The 20,440-nt window shown below is 37.0% G+C and overlaps 2 protein-coding genes and 1 pseudogene across 3 annotated transcripts; 2 read left to right on the top strand and 1 right to left on the bottom strand.

Annotated features, from left to right (window-relative positions):
• Positions 1-7,750: 7,750 nt before the first annotated feature.
• LOC132172417 (uncharacterized) lies at positions 7,751-8,659 on the top strand. 2 transcript variants are annotated; one of them, XR_009439137.1, is made up of 2 exons: positions 7,751-8,055; positions 8,135-8,659. XR_009439137.1 is itself a non-coding variant. In XM_059583914.1 (2 exons), the coding sequence occupies exons 1-2, from the start codon at positions 7,996-7,998 to the stop codon at positions 8,452-8,454; spliced, it is 345 nt and encodes a 114-aa protein (XP_059439897.1). In that variant the 5' UTR covers positions 7,751-7,995; the 3' UTR covers positions 8,455-8,659. The 2 variants fall into 2 exon arrangements, 1 of the variants encoding a protein (XP_059439897.1); XM_059583914.1 differs by having other exon boundaries at positions 7,751-8,020.
• Positions 8,660-9,519: 860 nt separating this feature from the next.
• LOC132170578 (phosphoribosylglycinamide formyltransferase, chloroplastic-like) lies at positions 9,520-12,743 on the bottom strand (annotated as a pseudogene).
• Positions 12,744-13,671: 928 nt separating this feature from the next.
• LOC132171880 (protein STABILIZED1-like) lies at positions 13,672-17,042 on the top strand. The gene has a single exon (XM_059583292.1). The coding sequence runs from the start codon at positions 13,827-13,829 to the stop codon at positions 16,857-16,859; it is 3,033 nt and encodes a 1,010-aa protein (XP_059439275.1). The 5' UTR covers positions 13,672-13,826; the 3' UTR covers positions 16,860-17,042.
• Positions 17,043-20,440: the final 3,398 nt, after the last annotated feature.

Here is a 20,440-nt window from a genome sequence, read left to right as displayed (position 1 = left end):
GGGAGTGTGTAGATATTTTGATACTTTTTGAGAGGGGGGGAAATATATGTCTCATTGACATCTTTTATGTGCAAAAAACCTAAACAAAAAATTAGAAAATATATGATTCATGGACAGTGTTACGTGAATCATTTTGTAAACATGTAATATGTAAGAGATTAATTTTATGATTTATTCTTTATTGATTGAACTTGGTTAAATAAGGATACAATGAAAAGATATAAATACAAACGAAAGTGCTAACTAATGGATAACAATTGAAACTAGCTAAGTCTCTTTAAGTAATTAAACTGCTATTACTCTAAAATATTTATTAAACTACTCTACTCTTGGATAAGGTAGAGACTTGATAACTTTAAATACTACTAGAGCTTTATAAGATATATGCTTGCAAGTAGTCTATCTGCTGTATAATTCTACTCTCATAGCATAAAATAGTGAGAATTAACCGCTCTCTTAGGAATCACTCGTTTAAATAAAGAGGCATGTTAGTTACACAATCATCTTTTAGCCTTTTTTTTTTTTTTTTTTTGTAAATTTAATATCATGTGGATCTCACACATATTCAATAATGGATTCATCCATTCACTATATGGAGATGGATGAAAGAATAAATTTTATCATTTCTCTTTAAATAAATAAAAAAAAAAGCGAATAATTCGGCCGTACGACATTTAAATGCAATGTGCTTTGGTAGCGTAGAATTAATATATTTGTACCATAGTAATGTATCAACATGGCGATCTTCTATTACTATATCTGTATTGAAATTACTTCTTTACCCAAATTTGAGTTTTATTATTGTAGTAATACTAGAAGAAAAATGTATGTCTTTTTTATAATTGATGTGGCTTTAGAAATTACCATTTGATCAAAATTCAATAATTACATATCATAAATTTAATAGTAATTTTAAAAATCATGTAAATTTTAGAAAGACATAAATCTTTATTCTAGCATTACTCTTATTATTAAAAAACTAAATAACTTTCACTTTTTGACACTTGGTATTTGGAGAGCCTTTTTTATCAAAGTTAAATTTGAAATAGAATAAAGAATTTATTAAATGACTCTTTTTTGTGAATTTTTTTCAAATTTTTAAAGAAAAGCCAAATTTAAAGGGTTTAATAGGAATGCTCTTATAGAAATCGCAGATTGTTTTCCTATTTTAAATTAAGGCTCCGTTCGTTTCGCCGTAAAATGATTTACGGAAAATGTTTTTCGTATTTTCGAGTATTTAGTGCGACATAAAATAATAGTCAATGGAAAATATTTTACCTTTTACCGAAAATTGTCACAATTCTCGCTCATTGTCAATTTTATATTAGGATTTTATTTTATTTTATTAGAACTTTATTTCCTTTCCTTAATAGGGTTAGATTTGCTTTAATTATTTTCACTAGGATTAGGTTTACTATTACTACTAAGATTAGGTTTACTTTCTCTACAAGTGTTTCTCTTCTATAAATAGACTAGCTTATTATGTAAAACTCAACCAATTGAATTATTATCAAATCAGTGAATTCTCTCTCAAATACTCTGCGTGTTTTATCTTTTACGTAGAAGACGAAGACGCTTCTCCTTACAGAATCAAAGACGCTGCTTTTTTGGTTAGCTACCTTAATCTTCCGCTACATCATTATATTGCACCAATGGCATTTCATTATTAGGGAAAAATATAAAAAAGTCCCACAAACTACCAAACTGTTGCATTTTGGCCACTCCGTTAGTCAAAATCGTCAGTTTGGATTAGGGGTGTCAACCCAGTCCGATTTTTCGGTTTTTTGCCAAAACCGGAACCGGAACTGGGGTACCCCGGTTCTCTGTTTTGGGAAACTGGAACCGGAACCGGTTTTACCCAGTCCGATAACCGGTTTTTGAAAAAAATTATTGTTTGGGGCTTATTTTAGGTATTGGGCCTAAAATAAGCCCATTATTTTTTTCATAAGTTAGCTCATTTAAAAAAAAGCTATTAATCTTTTTGTCTAAATTAAAGATGCTTTATTGTGATTGTTCCAAATAATTAAAAAATAAATCTAAAAAAGCCTAAAAATCCTAAAAAATCAATGTTTTTGCCTATATGAGACTAAGAAATAAAAATTCAAATTTTTTAAAATACCCTAAAAATCATTTTAAATTAGATACATAAAAAAAATATTAAACAATAAAAAGTAAAAACAAGTATGTAAATAAACCAACATGCACAAGAAATAAATACCCCTTACTACAACAATTCAAAACCCAAAAAAATAAAAAATAAAACAAGTATTTAAATAATCTACCAATCAAAAGAAATACACTCACAATAAAAATAGTTCACAAACATATTACAAAGACAATATATATATATTATTTAATAAAATAATACCCGGTTCCGGTTTTCCTGGTTTTTACCGGGTGCTAGAAACCGGGACTAGAACCGGGGTCCCGGTTTTTTTATTTTTTGCAACCGGAACCGGAACCGGGTCCCTGGTTTCCCGGTTTCCCGGTCCCGGTTCCGATTTTTCGGTTATTTTTGACACCCCTAGTTTGGACAGAAAATGCAAAACGACATCGTTTTATTATGGGTAAGTTACTACAATGCCCTTTTATGAAAAAAAAAATTAAAAATTAAAATTAAAACAACAAGCAAAACAGCGCCGTTTTGTCCTCTTCTTCTCTTTCTCTCCCACTCATCTTCCTCCACCGGACCACTGTGCATAAAATCACACCCCAAAATTGCCAAAATACTTCATCAGGTTGCCACACTCTCCCACGACATCCAAATCAACGGGCACCGACCAGCGGTCTCGCCACCGAATCCATAGTATTCAACATCGGCTCAAGCTCGCCAAATCTTGCCACAGGTCACCATCAAGGTCACCAGGCCTCACTCCCTAAGGTTTGTCAAAGGCCATTTTTCTCTTTCTTTTGCAGAAGAATGAAGAAAGGATGCTGGAAGCCAGGCACAGTTGCGCAGATCGGTGCGAACTTGCGGACCGGCAGTCTCGCCAGTGAAACTTCAATCCCGCCAGCAAACCTGCAGTTTCGCCAGCACCCGCGGTCTCAGCTTAAGTTTGCCAAACCTCGCTTCCTAAGGTTCGCCAATTCACTTCTCAAGGTTGCTGACCCCACCGCAGGTTTGCCAAGCACTCTCCGGCAGAGACCTGCTGCTTCTGCGATCGCCAATCCACGCCATCGTCAATCTGCGACGTGGTTCTCTCTCCGTGATCGCCAACCGTTTTTTCTCTTCTTCTGTTTCCCCTCTCTCACTCTCGCTCACCAGTACCTTAGAACCAGGGTAAGGATTTTGGGGTGTGATTTTGAAACAGAAGAAGCAAGCAAATATGCAGGAGAACAAATGCAGAGGAAATCAGTTTTGTTCTTCTGCATTTTTGGGGTTCTGCACTCAGTTCGTACTTCAGGTTTCTTTCTCTCTATTTGCGGTGAATGTAGAAGAACAAAAATTTCTTTAGTAAATAAGCTAAATACTGTGGATTCAGTAGCGGGACCGCTGGTGGAGGAAGATGAGTGGGAGAGAAAGAGAAGAAGAGGACAAAACGGTGCCGTTTTGCTTGTTGTTTTAATTTTTAATTTTTTTTTTCATAAAAGGGCATTGTAGTAACTTACCCGTAACAAAACGACGTCGTTTGACATTTTTTATCCAAACTGACAGTTTTGACTAACGGAGTGGCCAAAATGCAACAGTTTGATAGTTTTGGGAGCTACTTTATCACTTTTGAAACATTAAGGAGCTAAATCAAAAACGACTAATAGTTTATGGGGCTTTTTTATATTTTTTCCTTATTATTATTCAAAAACTCTTGCTCCTTCCTGACTTTATATGATTAACATGTATGCTTAATTTTAGGATTGGTTTTTTTATTTTGATTATTGTGTTGTGTTGTGAGCATACTTCTGTACTCAGTATTTCTTTAGTGGATCTGGAGTGAGGAATTTTTAGAATCATACGCATTTAGTTTTTTACTCATCTTATTTTGACTGTATCTATTGTAGGTTGCTCCTACAAAATATAGAGGTTCACTAGGAACCTTATGTCAAATTGGCACATGCCTTGGGATTATTGCGTCTCTTTTTCTGGGAATTCCCTCTGACAATGATCCACATTGGTGAGGTTCTTCTCCACTTTGTTTCTGTGAAATTTGTCCATTTGTTATATCTTACCTGCATATGTAGGCATTTTTTGTGTGATAAGAGTAATGAAAATCAATTCGTCTAAAAGTTGCAAGAATTTAAAGGTTTATATCGTGGCTTTGGAAAAGTAGGCCAGGAACTGCTAGGATTTGTAAGACCTTGAACAGATGATTGTTAATCCATATGCCAATGTTATGTTTATCACTTGACGAACACATATCTGAGCTTCGATCTCCCCCTATAAATTGACGTTATCAACATCCTTTTGTTTTCACCGCCAGACATCTTGTTTCCTCTCGCCAAAGAAGCCCTCTCCTTCTCTGTGCAAGTTCTGGTGAGTGATGTGGTGGGTATTTGTCAAAGTTTAAATTTAGTTGTAATGTTCTGCTTCTCCTACTTATATTACTCTTTTTTATCATCGTTGCCAGTTGTGAACTGTGAAGAATATGCCTGGCTTTTATCACTTGCCTTCTTGGCCGATAGAGTTTTGTCGGTCCTTTCGTTGGGTTAAGCTTCGCTTATTCTGTACAATATTAAATGATTTGTCTGTCGTGGATTTTGATAACAGTTCCAACTTGAGTGAAGCTCGCAAGCAGCTAATGGTTGCTTTGTCATCAAAAGTCCCATTTTGCATGAGCAGTGACGATAGGTTCCCTGAAAATGACATGTACGTCTGTGTCGACAAACCGCAAATGTTTGCGCAAGTGGCCGAAGTGATACGGGTGCTTGCGACCCCTTACAAAATGTTAACTGCGGCAGACATTAAAGTCTATTTTTCTGCGATAATTCGAATGCGTGAGCTGATTCATAATACCAGAGGGGACGGAGCTGATCGTGTAGTCTTTTGCACAAAAACTTTTGAGGCTGAGTTTCAGTTGAGATGGTGGACTCCGTGATTATAAATTTGAAGCGTTGTTGAAGAATGAAGATGGTCTACTATGTTATCTTTTTGAAGTTTGTTTCTTTTATGTTACGTAATATTCCTAGCCATTATTATATAATGACCCATGCAGTTCTTGAGTGTGATTACCCTTTGTCCTTCTGCTGTTCTTGCTTTGATTTATTTCGAAAAGTAGAGAGATTGATGAGGAAATTCATGTGCAAAATCAAGTCACGATCGACTTGTTTTTATCACACAACTTTACTTTGGCTCTATTTACGTCTTCCCTTTTCTGGAGTTACATTCCACATGTTTGTGCACAATTTAAAATTGAACCCAGATTGAATATCATGGTGACACTTTAAAAAAAAAAAAAAAAAAGTAATTGCCTGCTTGAGTCTTATATGCGTTTTTTTTTTTTTTTTAAAGGTCTCCCGTCAAAAAAAATTGTGAACAAAATAAACTTTTTTTTTTTTTTTTTTTTTTTGGTGTGGACACACCATCATACATGAGGTGAAAAATGAACTGGAACAGTACATAAATTGTAACCTTATTTTAGGATGACATAATGATGAAAAATTAACATCTCGCTCCGCCAACAAAAAAATTTGAGTAGAAATTTACATAAAAAAGTCTTAAAACACGAGTTTGCAAACACCATGATATTTGAGTAAAAGCTACTCTTCATACCCAATTGATTACACTCATTTTATATTGGCCGGCAGGTGTAGCACATTGTAAGTCACTTAAAACACGACACATCAACCAATACGATATGAATGTAATAAATGGGTGCAAAGAAAGCATTACTCATAATATTTATACAAAAATCTTCAAACTCTGCCTGTTGCACATACAACAATGGTCTAACAACATAACAAAACTCAAGTGCAAGGCAATTTAGTCATACATAATGAAACAGAAACCACGTTACTTAAAAATGGTTTTCCTCTTCCTGCGTCTTTTTCTTCCTTTCCTTTTTTCCCCAATAATCGGCTAGGTAGGAGAGTTTTTTTTTTTTTACTCAATTTTGGGTATAAAAACGTATTCAAGTATGTTAGTATATATATTGAGACTAGGCAAAAGTGATAGAGAAAAAGCTAAACCCTACAAAAAGCAAAAATTTCTAATGTTCTGTTTTGCTACCTGAACTCACTTGGGTTTTCTTTGCTCCGGATGAGAGGAACACTATCTTCCCTCCAAATTATTCACTCTTCACACAATGCTTCTGTCACCTCCACATATAGCCGATGCTCCTAATTTGATAAAAATAAATAAATAAATAATAAAAATAAAAAATAAAAACAATAAAAATGTCACAAAAAGGAATCACACCCAAGTGGAAAGTTTATGCCCAAGAATCCTGTAATTTTATCATTCAAGAGGGTATTTCTCCTCCTTCGAAAGACACAGGTCTGGGATTCAGACAATCATGGATGGAGGATCGGTGAGCTTAGAGGTTATTCTATCATTTGGCACCAAAAGACATAAAATCATTCAATAGGAACCAGCCAGAACTCGGTGTTACTATTGTCCCAAAGTTAAAACAGTTGACAAATGACTAATGATTCAGGTTTTCTCAACTTTATTGCACAGGAAAAACCTAACACACCCTAAAGAGAGAGAGAGAGAGAGAGAGAGAGAGAGAGAGATGAGGGAAAATTATGATGCGCCCAGCGTTAAAATCACATTACCTCTCGAAGAACTCGTGTTGCCAGCTCCTCTGCAGTGTCGTTAGCAAGCACAGGGACAACACGCGCGTTGAGCAAGGATACGCCCAGTGTCGTAGTGCTCATCAACAAAATGAACGGTTGGACCTGAGTATCTAACCAAGCGCAAATGAACAAAAACATAATAATTGGACTTCTCTTCATATACACTATAATTAATGGAAATAAAAAAGTTGGATAAAAATGGGCAAATCCCTTATGCTTGGTCAGGAAACAATATTTGTTTAGATATATGACATCAAATACTGCAACCTACCTTGCTCCAGAAGCAATGACTGCCTTATGCACCTTCATACCATAATACCCTTTGCCTCCAAAAGGTGGAATGAGTGACGGATGGATGTTTACTATGGATATGGGATAAGCTCGGATTTGCTTACAAATCTCGCTATGAGGTTACAAAGTCATAAAAATGACTTCAAGTTTCTGCTAACACTTGTACATTACAATGGAGGAATAGATCTAATTCGTGCAGACTAAATCTAGAACATAGGTATCCCAAATAAAAAAATAAAAAACTAAAAAAAAAAAATTTAACTGTGAGAGATAGACCCCACACCGATCTATTAGTCCTCAACCCGAAAGCTAGGAGAACTAAAAAATAAAAATAAATGAAAAAAACCCACAACCCTAAATCTAGATCTTCACTACTTAATTTTTTTTTTCTCGAAGGAAAGAGAAGATGAAAGGCTTCTAGAGAGAATGTTATTTATTGTTAAGAGTTGTTTGGTAGCTTAAAAAAAAAAAAAAAAATTAAAAAAAAAGAGTTGTTTGGTAGGGTTTTGGCACAAATCTACACTTTTGTGCTGTCCATTGTCAAAGGAATCCAATGCCAAACGGAGCAATCAGCTCGTATCGTTTCTTTCACATTTCCGACGACTTTTTTTTGTTTCTTTCTCTTTTCTTTCTTTCGGCTACTTTTTCCCTCTCATTTTTCCTTTGTATAACATCAGGCCTTTTATTATTATTATTATTCAAAAGCTCTTTACGGAAACGGGCTCCAGCCTCCATGCTTCTGCTTCCCACTTGACAAACACCAGATCTGAGCTTCTCCCCCTATAAATTGACATTAGCGAAATCCTTTTGTTTTCACCCCCATCTTCCATTTTCTCTTCCCTCTTCTTCCCTCTCACCAAAGGACCGTTCTCCTGCTCTGTGCAGGTTGTGGCGAGTGTTTCAATCTAGTTGTAATGCTGTACTTGTGCTACTTGTACTACTCTTTTTGAATCACCGTGGCCAGTTGTGAAGGATATGGCTTGCTCTCGCTATGCGCCTGGTTCGGAGATAGAGAATTCTCGGTGCTTTCGTTGGGTTAAGTTTAGCTCATTCGTTACTGTATTACATGATTTATGTATCGTAAATTTTGATGACAGTTTCACCGTGTCTGCAGCTCGCACAAGGCTAATTGATGCTTTGTCAATTGGCGTCCCCTTTTCTGTGGACACTAGGTTTCCTGAAGATGTCAAGTACGTCTGTGTCGACAAACCGCCGTTGTTTGTGCAATTGGTTGAAGTTATACGAGTGCTTGCAACCCCTTACAAACTGTTAACTGAGGCAGCCATTAAAGATTATTTTTCTGCGATTGTTCTCATGCGTGAGATGATTCATAATACCAAAGTGGACAGAGATCGTATTGTTTTTTGTAGAAAAACTTTTGAGGCTGAGTTTCACTTGTTTTGGGAGTCGGCTTTTCGTCACCCTACGGAATGAAGGCACCTACAAGGGTCACGACCGAGTGTGATACTCTTTTGCCCTTTTGCTGTTCTTGCTTTGATTTATTTCGAAAAGTAGAGTGATTGGGAAATTCATTCATCTACCAAATATAGTCACAAAACTTCCCTTTGGCTCTTAATTCGTCCTTTTTCTGATGTTACATTTCCTCCTGTTATATTTTATCATGTAATTTTTATTAAATTTCAACTGTTATTTTAAAAACGATAAATAGACTACTTAAAAAATTCTGAAGGATATGATCTTGATCATTGTATTGTTTTTTTTTTTATACATCCCAATATTTGAATCTAAGCCTTAAACTGTAAAATAACAAAATCAATGGTTCTCCTTAGGGCTGAGCGTCAATCAGTAATGTTGGTGTCAATAGAAAAATTTTTGTTTCGCCAAAATGTCAATAAAGTCGAAAATTTCACCAACTTATTGCGGTCGGTAATGTCGGTGACTTTGCTCAACCCTAATTCTCCTTCAAGTTAAATGTAAAAACCAGAGAATTAACTTAGAAAACGTTAAAGTTAGCATAATGATTAACTGTATAAAATTTTAAGGATGCACTTCATATTCTTTTTAGGAAACAAACTTTATGGTCACAAAACAAATTGCAAAAAAAATAAACTTTATTTTTTTAGTTGGTGTGGTCACCATCATTCATAAGATGAAAAATTAACTGGAGAAGTACATAAATTGTAACCTTATTTTATGATGACATAATGACAAATTAACATCTTCACGTGTATTGTTTTCTCTCCTTTATCACTAAAATGCAGTCTCGACTATTCCCAATAGGCCAACAACATTTGGGTAGAAATTTACTTAAAAAGTACTCAGACACGAGTTTGCAAACACTATGATATTTGAGTAAATGTTACTATTCACACTCATTTATAGCACTCATATCATACCGGTTAGCATAGCACATTGTAAGCCATTTAAAACATGACCTGTCAGCCAACGCGATATGAGTGTAATAAATTGGTGCGAAGATGAACATTACTCATGATATTTATACAACCATCCTCTTCAAAGAGGAGATGACCCAAAAAAGAAAAATCAAAGTTTGAACTCAGATGCCGGTCATAAAACTCCGCCTGTTGCACATACAACAATGGTCTAACAACATAACAAAACTCAAGTGCAAGGCAATTCAGTCATACATAATGGAACAGAAACCATGTTACTTAAAATGGTTACCCTCTTCCTTCTTCTTTTTCTTCCTTTCCCTTTTTCCCCCTTAATCGGCTGGGAAGGAGTTTTTTTTCTTCTCAATTCCGGGTATAGAAATGTATTCAAGTATGTTAGCATATACATTGAGACTTGGCAAAAGTGATAGAGAAAAACCTAAACCCTAACAAAAAGTAGAAATTGCTGATGTTTGGTTCTGCTACTTGAACTCACTTGGGTTTTCTTTGCTCCGGATGAGATCAGGAACACTATCTTCCCTCCAAATTATCCGCTCTTCACACAATGCTTTTGCCACCTCCACATATAGCCCATGCTCCTAAATTGAAAAAAATAAACAATAAAGATGTCACAAAAAGGAATCCGACCCAATAAAGATGTCACAAAATCATTTAATAGGAACCAGCCAGAACTTGGTGTTACTATTGTCCCAAAGTTAAAACTGTTGACAAATGACTAATGATTCAGGTTTTCTCAACTTTATTGCATAGGAAAAACCTAAGACGCCCTCAAGAGAGAGAGAGAGATAGATGAGGAAAAATTATGATACGCCTAGAGTTAAAATCACATTACCTCTCGAAGAACTCGTGTTGCCAGCTCCTCTGCAGTGTCATTAGCAAGCACAGGGACAACACGTTGAGCAAGGATACGCCCAGTGTCGTAGTGCTCATCAACAAAATGAACTGTTGGACCTGAGTATCTAACCAAGCACAAATGAACAAAACCATAATATTTGGACTTCTCTTCATATACACTATAATTAATGGAAATAAAAAAGTTGGATAAAAATGGGCAAATCCCTTATGCTTGGTCAGGAGACAATATTTGTTTAGATATATGACATCAAATGCTGCAACCTACCTTGCTCCAGAAGCAATGACTGCCTTATGCACCTTCATACCATAATACCCTTTGCCTCCAAAAGCTGGAATGAGTGATGGATGGATGTTTACTATGGATCTGGGATAAGCTCGGATTAGCTCCACCGGTATAAGTTTTAGGTATCCCGCTAGGAGTATAAAGTCAACCTCAAATCTCCTGAATATGATAACACGACAAATGTTAATATATTTTTGTACCATTTCAACACAACAATCTTTCCTTTTGTTTCACATATTTCCTTGGCTTATGAAATTAAAGAAATCACTTCCAAGAATCAGGCATCTTTTAACTACAAGTATTAAAGAAGAAGGATATCACAGCCATCTTATATAGACTGTTCTTTCCTGATGTGATTTTGATACATTTTTCTTTTGACCTTTGCATATTTAAACCACTAGCACAAAAACCGGACTTAAGGCTCTATATATTCCAGCTTAAAATATTTTCCAGAATTTTTTTTTTCCATATTTTCCTGTATTTGGTCCATGAAAAGTTGTACCCAAAGAGACAGAGAAAGTCCAAACTTCAGTTTCACTGTAGCAAAGTCCAAATTAATTCACCAATTCTGACCTTGATCAGCTGCCTTCTCAACTTGTGGGCTTTGGGGTTTTTGATTTTTATGAATTTCAACGTACAGAATTTTGGGGCAACCAAATAATTTCCTGGAAACTGCTTACGATATGAGTGGATCTCATCAAGTACTTGACAGGGGTTACATAAAGGAACAATTCTTCTAAGTAACAGGCAGAAGCTACAAGTCCTCTAGGATTAAGCCTAAATGAGATCAGCCACCCCAAGAAAACACAATTTAGATGGGTAAGATCAAGCTATATAGTGGCAGCACAAAAAAGGATGCACAGTTGACAAGTTACATTAAGAATTCAAAATCCATGGCATGCATCTCAAGGATTGGCTACAAGGAACATCTTTGTTAATGGTTGATCTAACAGACTTCCTTCACATAACAAAAATTAGACTAAATTGTATTCTCCTTTATTGAATAGTTTATCCACTGCCTGTGGCAGAGAATGTAAGAGATTGTATAGCAATAATTAATCTAATTTGGGTTTCTTCATACAAACTTCTTGCTGAGCAAAAATCAAGAACCTTCTTACTAGTGAATCTACCAGGAATAAATGAAAAAAAAAAAAAAAAGACAGCCCGACATAAATATTTCATTTTTGGGAGAAGGGCCTTACCTAAGAACAGATACAAGGTCGCTTGGGGAGAGTCCGTCAGGTTCCTCCTTTGTTTTAGGGAACAAAACAACTGGGATGCCCTCATCTCTTGCATACTCTGCCCTCCACAGCCTGCCATACAAAGGAAAATAACACACATGAATGCTGCTTTGGGATTCCATTATGCTCTTCCTTAGACAGCAGTTCAAAAAATTATTAACTTTATTGAATTACAGAAAATTTCCACTATTTTACAGTTCGTAAGCAATTAAAAATAACGACTTTCAAGCCCAAAAAGACGATCAAAATAATAAAATCAGAACCATATAAAGATAAGAGAGAAAACCGCGTTTATTTGTGACCAAAACAACGATGTCTCCATGAACTGATCCACGAAGAGAAGCTTCATGAATGAACCTGAAGTTCGACCCACCACCGGAGACGAAAACCGCTAGCTTTTTCCTTCTAACCCCATTTTTCAAATATTTCCCTTGAGAAATAGCATCATTCTCTACATTTTCTACACCGTTTTTACATTTCAATATCTGCTTAGACCACACCCTTTGCGGAACAGAATGACAGGTTCTATACGAGACCCATTTGCGGGGTTGAGAGAAAGAAGTTGAAGAAATAGGCGGTGACGCCACAAAGAATGGCTTTTTGGTGTTTAGGACTGGTGGGATCGTTGGGTTTGAGCAAAACCCAGAAAGCAAGCTCTGGATTTCCATTGAAATACCGATAAAATAGAGCTCAAAAGAGTTTTATTAATTGGAAAAGATAAAATAGGGAAAATAATTGGTGATAATTTGACAGTGTTTTTTTGTGGGTTTTCTGTTCAACAGCAAAGCTTGAAACAAAAACGGCGGTGGCTGTGGCGTTTAGCCTGGGCGGTGGCGGTGGCGGTGGCGGTGGCGGTGGGTTTTTATACTGATTTATCTATCTAGCATCAGAAAATGACCATTGACCAACTAATTGCTTCTATCGTGAAAGTAGAATTTCTTTTGAGTTCAGAAATTTTACTCATAAAAATGGAAAAATATGTCTCATTGACATCTTTTATGTGCAAAAAACCTAAACAAAAAATTAGAAAATATATGATTCATGGACAGTGTTACGTGAACACGTAATATTTAAATTATTTAAATTGAATAGAATTTAGGTTATGAGAACTTAAACCTTATATTCTGATTAATTTTATGACTTGTTCTTTATTGATTGAACGTCCTTAAATAAGGATATAATGAAAAGATAAAAATACAAATCACTAGATCGAACAATCTTGACCCTCCAAAAATGAATGGTCATGATTAGATTGTTTCGAGATCCGATGCTAAGTGCGTCATCAAGGTGCCACTAGCGCCCTACGGCTCACACCACGCGCATGTGCGTGTGTGTTCGGTATTTCGCACCGTACTATAACATGCACTAGGGTGTACCCTAGCATAGCTTATTTAATAGCTTTGTTGTTTCTTATAAATGCCAACAAAATCTTCACACTTTTAAATGTGAAACAATTTTCATTCAATGCTCTTTAAAGTCTTTTATTTAAAACATTCTCAAGACACAAAATAATATAAACTGCTAAGTCTCCTTAAGTAATTAAACTACTATTACTCTAAGATATTTATTAAACTACTCTACTCTAGGATAAGGTAAAGACTTGATAACTTCAAAGTTCAAATACTTCAAGAGCTTTATAAAATACATACTTGCAAGTAGTCTCTCTCGGATCCGGCTTACATGTTGTTATTAAAATAACAGCATGTATGCTGTAATTGAATCAACGGTCAAGATTTAATTTTAAAGTTGACTTACTTTTATAAGCATTTAATAAGAGAGAGAAAATGAAAAAGAGATTTTGAAAAATTCAATCTTGACTATTAATTTAACTACAGCATATATGCTGTCATTTTAATAACAGCATGTAAGCCAAATCCGTCTCTCTGTTTTATAATTCTACTCTCATAACAACTCTCTTAGGAATCACTTCTTTAAATAAAGAGACATGTTACACAATCATTTTTAGGCTTTTTTTTTTCTTTTTTTTTTTGGTAAATTTAATTTCACTCCAGCCGCTGCCCCAAATCCAAACGCAGAGTTTGATCGAGAATCATGGTGTTCATCACACTCCCAACCCACAAAACCCTAACCCTAACCCTAGACCCATCCACCACCACCCTCCACTCCCTCAAGCTCTCCATCCACCACCACACCCACCTCCTCCACCGCCTCTTCCTCTCCCACTCCAACCCTCTACCCCCTCAACACGACGCCGTCCTCCTCTCCCGCCTTAACGTCACCCCGCTCTCCACCCTCACCCTCCACGTCCCTCTCCTCGGTGGATCCCAGCCGCCCAAGGTCGAGTTCCTCAACTCCAAGCCCCCTCCCAACTATGTCGCTGGTCTCGGCCGTGGCGCCACGGGCTTCACCACCCGATCCGATATTGGACCCGCCCGCGCTGCCCCGGACCTCCCCGACCGATCCGCCGCCACCGTCGGCGGGCCTCCCGGGCAGGGCCGGGGCCGCGGGAAGCCCGACGAGGACGACGACGCCGAAGACAAGTGGTATGACGAGAACCAGAAATTCGACGAGTTCGAAGGAAACGATGTCGGTCTCTTTGCCTCCACCGAGTACGACGAGGACGACAAGGAGGCCGACGCCGTTTGGGAGGCCATCGACAAGCGCATGGACTCTCGCCGAAAGGACCGGAGGGAAGCCAGGTTGAAGGAGGAGATCGAGAAGTACCGAGCTTCAAACCCGAAGATCACCGAGCAGTTTGCCGATCTCAAGAGGAAGCTGTACACTGTATCGGCGCAGGAGTGGGAGAGCATCCCCGAAATCGGAGACTACTCACTCCGGAACAAGAAGAAGCGATTCAAGAGCTTCGTCCCGGTGCCAGACACTCTTTTGGAAAAAGCTCGGCAGGAGAAAGAGCACGTCACCGCATTGGACCCGAAGAGCCGTTCTGCCAGCGGCACCGAGACGCCCTGGTCGCAAACTCCGGTCACGGATTTGACCGCCGTCGGCGAAGGAAGAGGCACAGTGCTGTCGTTGAAACTCGATCGGTTGTCAGATTCGGTGTCAGGACAAACCGTCGTGGATCCGAAAGGCTATCTCACCGATTTGAAGAGCATGAAGATCACGAGCGACGCCGAGATTTCGTACACCAAGAAGGTTCGATTGTTACTCAAGAGCGTGACGCAGACGAATCCGAAGCACCCACCGGGGTGGATTGCAGCGGCAAGGCTGGAGGAGGTAGCTGGGAAGATTGCGGCTGCGAGGCAGCTGATGCAGAAGGGCTGTGAGTGCCCGAATAGCGAGGACGTGTGGCTGGAGGCCTGTAGGCTGGCGACCCCCGACGAGGCTAAGGCGGTCATTGCCAGAGGGGTGAAAATGATACCGAATTCGGTCAAGCTCTGGCTGCAAGCGGCAAAATTGGAACATGACGATGTGAACAAGAAGAGCAAGGTGTTGAGGAAAGGTTTGGAGCGCATACCAGACTCCGTTCGGCTCTGGAAGGCAGTGGTTGAGCTTGCGAACGAGGAGGACGCGAGGTTGTTGCTTCACAGGGCTGTGGAGTGTTGCCCCTTGCATGTGGAGTTGTGGTTGGCATTGGCAAGATTGGAGACGTATGAGAGTGCGAGGAAGGTGTTGAATAGGGCGAGAGAGAGGCTGACAAAGGAGCCTGCGATTTGGATAACAGCGGCGAAGTTGGAGGAGGCCAATGGGAATACGGGGATGGTGAGGAAGATCATAGAAAGAGGTATAAGGGCGTTGCAGAGAGAGGGGTTGGAGATTGATAGGGAGGCTTGGATGAAGGAGGCCGAGGCTGCGGAGTGTGCCGGGTCCGTGGCGACTTGCCGGGCTATTATTGGGAATACAATTGGGATTGGAGTGGAGGAGGAGGATAGGAAGAGGACATGGGTGGCAGATGCGGAGGAGTGTAAGAAACGGGGGTCCATTGAGACGGCTAGAGCTATATATGCTCATGCATTAAGTGTGTTCTTGACCAAGAAGAGCATTTGGCTCAAAGCTGCGCAGCTTGAGAAGAGCCATGGGACTAGGGAGTCCCTTGATGCTTTGCTTCGTAAGGCAGTTACTTACCGGCCACAGGCCGAGGTTTTGTGGCTTATGGGTGCCAAGGAGAAGTGGCTTGCTGGGGATGTGCCTGCTGCACGAGCAATCCTGCAGGAAGCTTATGCTGCGATTCCCAATTCGGAGGAGATTTGGCTTGCGGCTTTTAAGCTTGAGTTTGAGAATCATGAGCCTGAGAGAGCTAGAATGCTTCTTGCTAAGGCCCGAGAGCTAGGAGGGACGGAGAGAGTCTGGATGAAATTGGCCATTGTGGAGAGAGAGTTGGGGAATACTGAAGAAGAGAGGAGGTTGTTGGACGAAGGGTTGAAACGCTTCCCTTCGTTCTTCAAGTTGTGGCTGATGCTTGGACAGCTGGAGGAGAGGCTTGGTCACTTGGAGAAAGCTAAGGAAGCTTACGAGTTGGGTCTGAAGCACTGCTCTAGTTGTATACACCTTTGGCTTTCTCTTGCTAATCTGGAGGAAAAGATGAATGGGCTGAGTAAAGCTCGAGCATTCCTCACCATGGCCAGGAAGAAGAATCCCCAGAACCCTGAACTCTGGCTCGTGGCAGTTCGAGCTGAAATGAGGCATGGCAATAAGAAGGAAGCTGATATATTGATGGCGAAGGCATTGCAGGAAAGTCCCAATAGTGGTATTCTGTGGGCGGCTTCGATTGAGATGGTCCCCCGGCCCCAACGTAAATCCAAGAGTATGGATGCTCTCAAGAAATGTGATCATGATCCCCATGTCATTGCTGCTGTAGCCAAGCTGTTCTGGCATGACAGGAAGGTGGATAAAGCTAGGACTTGGCTCAACAGGGCAGTGACGCTTGCGCCAGATTTTGGTGATTTCTGGGCATTATACTACAAATTTGAACTTCAGCATGGGAGTGAGGAGAACCAGAAGGATGTGCTAAAGAGATGCATTGCTGCAGAACCTAAACATGGTGAGAAATGGCAAGCAATTTCGAAGGCTTTGGAGAATTCACACCAACCAACTGAAGCCATCCTGAAGAAAGTAGTTGTTGCACTTGGGAAGGAAGAGAGTGCAGCTGAGAATAGCAAACACTAGTTGTCAGTAAGCCCAAAAAGTTTGACATAGCAACCAACACTACGACCATTGATCAAACCCGGCACAGATGGGAAACAAACCATGAAATGCTGAGATGAGCTTGGCCTGGCTATTTGATAGCCGGCTACAATGATTTATTTGTAATTAATTCACTGATTCTTTCAAGATTTGAAAAGTCAATCATTCATATATTTCAATGTTGTCTTTTAAATTCTTATTCGGATTCAAAAAAATTGATTACTATTTCTTTCAAAATTAAATAAAATTATTTTATTTTTTACGTCACATTAATCATATTTTATTATTATTTAAATAAAAAATTATTATAAAACTTTTTTTTCTTTTTCACTTTCTAATTTAAAACATTTTCATTATTTTTCGCAAGTCAGTTAAATTTGCTACAATTTTAATCCAAAGATATTTGTAGCCTTGCAATCTTCTCTTCTTTTTGTGTACTCGAAATGTGTATTTATACAGCGATAGACTTGGACTGTCAAAAAATAAAAATAAAATAAAATAATGTGGATCTCACACATATTCATTCATTATATGAAAATGGTTAAAAGGAGATGGTTGAAAGAATGAATTTTATTATTTTTCTTTAAATAAAATAAAAGAGTATAATTCGGTTGTACGGCATTTAAATGCAATGTGCTTCGGTAGCGTAGAATTAATATACTTGGTACTGTAGAAATGTATCAACATGGCAATCTTCTATTGCAGTATCTGTATTGAAATTACTTATTTACCCAAATTTGAGTTATTGTAGTAATACTAGAAGAAAAATGCATGTCCTTTTTATAATTGATGTGACTTTAGAAATTATTATTGGATCAAAATTCAATAATCATGTATCTGTGTTTTACGTTATTAAATGAGGAAGATATTCTCAATAATCTCAAAGCTGAAATTATGCCCAAGAATATATAAGCCATTTTCAATTTTTCAGCAGTAAGATATAAACTATCTAATTAAAAAACACTTTTTTTTTTTTTTTAACCTATTATTTGTTCAATACAACGTCTAACTCATTTAATTTATCCATTATCTACTCTACTTTCATTTAAATTTTTATTTTTTTTATTTCTAATCTGACTTTTTGGAAAGAGAGAAAAAAGAGAGAATAAAGAAAGAAAATATTAAAAAAAAAAAAAAAAAAAAGAGAATAACTTGTATAATGATGTTGAACAAATTTAGCCTTTTATGATCTTCAATAAATAAATAAATACATCAACAACAACAAAAAATTAAGGGAAAAATATAAATTCAGTCCTTATGGTTTACTTGATTTGCAATTAACTCCTTGTGGTATTAAAATGAACTCAAAGGTCTCTTAGGTATGCCAAAAAAATAATTTAGTCCCTACAGTCAAATTTTGTTCACTGACTTAATAAATTCAAATAGCGTAAAACATTATAACCAATATAATTGTGATATTTATCCTATTTAAGTCAGTGTCATACTAAGAAAATCTGTTAAATTAGTGGACAGAATTTGATTGTAGAAACTAAATTATATTTTTGGCATACCTCAGGGACCTTTGAGTTCATTTTGATACCACATAAAATTAATTGTAAATCAGATAAACTACATAGACTAATTTTACATTTTTTCCAAAAAAAAAAATGAATAACACTAAAATATTTTTTTCTCCAAAAATTTGAATTTTGTTTTTGGGGGGCCTTTTTACGTACCTTTTGTTTTTAGTGCAGATAAAAATCTATAGGACAGGTAGGTGAAAATCCAAGGCCGACATAAATATCTCTCTTCATAATCATATCTGCTCATTATTATTTGGAGAAAGAGGACAAGTGGAGGGACTCACGTCCATCACGTGCATAGTAAATCGGAGAGAGGTTGAACTTACCGGTCGAAGAGTGGAGGCGGTGAGTTCAACCTCTCATTGAATATTATTATTGTAGTGATGCCAGAAGAAAAATACATGTGTTTTTAAAATTAATTTGACTTTAAAAATTATTATTTGATCAAAATTTAATAATTATATATCACAAATTTAATAATAATTTTAAAAATCACATTAATTATAAAAAGACATAAATTTTTCTTCTAGCATTACTCTTATTATTGAGGGAAATTAACTTTGAGGGGTTAAACATGTAGCTTTGGTCTTATATTTAAATATTGACTTTATAATCTATGATGTCGGTGTCGTCAGCAACCACCAAGGGAAACAATTAAGTGCTTCTTCGAATGAACGAATGCTAGGCTTACGAAATATTTTATATGATGCCCGTGTGGTTTATGGTCTATCATGTTGTGACAAATAGCTAGTACTTGTCCAAACAAATGCTAGGCTTACAAAATATTTTACAAAAAAAAAAAAAAAATCTTACAAGGTAATGTAGCACAACATGATTAAGAAGGAGATGAATTCAAATTTTGATAAATTCAATTATAGTGTGCCACGTCACTTTGTAAACAAAAAAATAAATTATAAAATATTTTGTAAGCCTAACATTTTTTCGGAGGATATGGCTTGAGAAATTGATATTTAATGCTTATGTCGAAGCAGAATTTTTTATAAGTAATTTTGTAAGTCGATGCTTAATTACTTTATGGTTTCGCGACCAACTAAAAATGCCAGTGAACTCATCTTCAAGGTATACATAACCAAATTCATACATTAAGGTAAGCATTTGAAATTGCCTAACGATATATATAAATAAATAAAGAGAGACTTGGATGTTATTTTCAGTGCATAATCTTTCAATAGGAATAATCAGTATATACCAATGTTAAGATTGAGATTGAAATCAAAGACACTAATATGTTTATAAATAATGTGAATTGAAGTTCAATCATGAACATAATTTGAATGGAAACTTAGAATAAGATGGCATTTGTAAAATAAAACACATTATCCCAGCACGCTATAATCTCATGGATTCTAGGCCACGTCCACATCTTAAGGATCTTTCGTATTAAGAGTTAATAAACTTTTGTTGTCCCGATGAAAAACAAGTTTATCGTTTTCATTTTGACAATGCTTTTAGGCATATCAAAAGAGAAGAAATTCGTGAAATGCACAAATATTACAGAGAACCAATGTCTGAAACCGAGGTTATAAGAAATCAAATTCTTTTATTATTATTGTTATTATTTTGTGTTGTCTTTATTTTTTATTTCCACAAGCAATATTTGTGGAAGCCGTTGAGGTTGAGTACATCGATCTGGCAGGTGAAGCCCACCCAATCAAATTCTTTTATTATTATTTTGCCTTGTCTTTGTTTTTTTTTATTTATTCTAATGTTTTCTTTTTCTAGAGAAAAGAAGCAATATATGTGACAATGTTGTTGAGCGCATCGATCCTGTAGATGAAGCCCACCACCAACTTGAGTGCAATAGAGGCAAGAATGATTTTGTCCTGCCCAAAACAATGCCATTTAGTAAACACCAAAAAGAAGATTTGAAGATTGTGAAATGATTGTGCTTTCTATGAATATCAATTAATTAAGATTGCAAAACTAAAACTAAATAGCGCAAGCAAATGACATCAATTACCATACAAAATAAATATAGATGATAAATTAAGGTGAAAGCCTCAAATTTCATTAGAACTA

The sequence above is a fragment of the Corylus avellana genome, chromosome ca2 (genome assembly GCF_901000735.1).
Source record: "Corylus avellana chromosome ca2, CavTom2PMs-1.0".
NCBI classification, from domain to species: Eukaryota; Viridiplantae; Streptophyta; class Magnoliopsida; order Fagales; family Betulaceae; genus Corylus; species Corylus avellana.
This window is presented reverse-complemented; position numbering and strand designations above follow the sequence as displayed.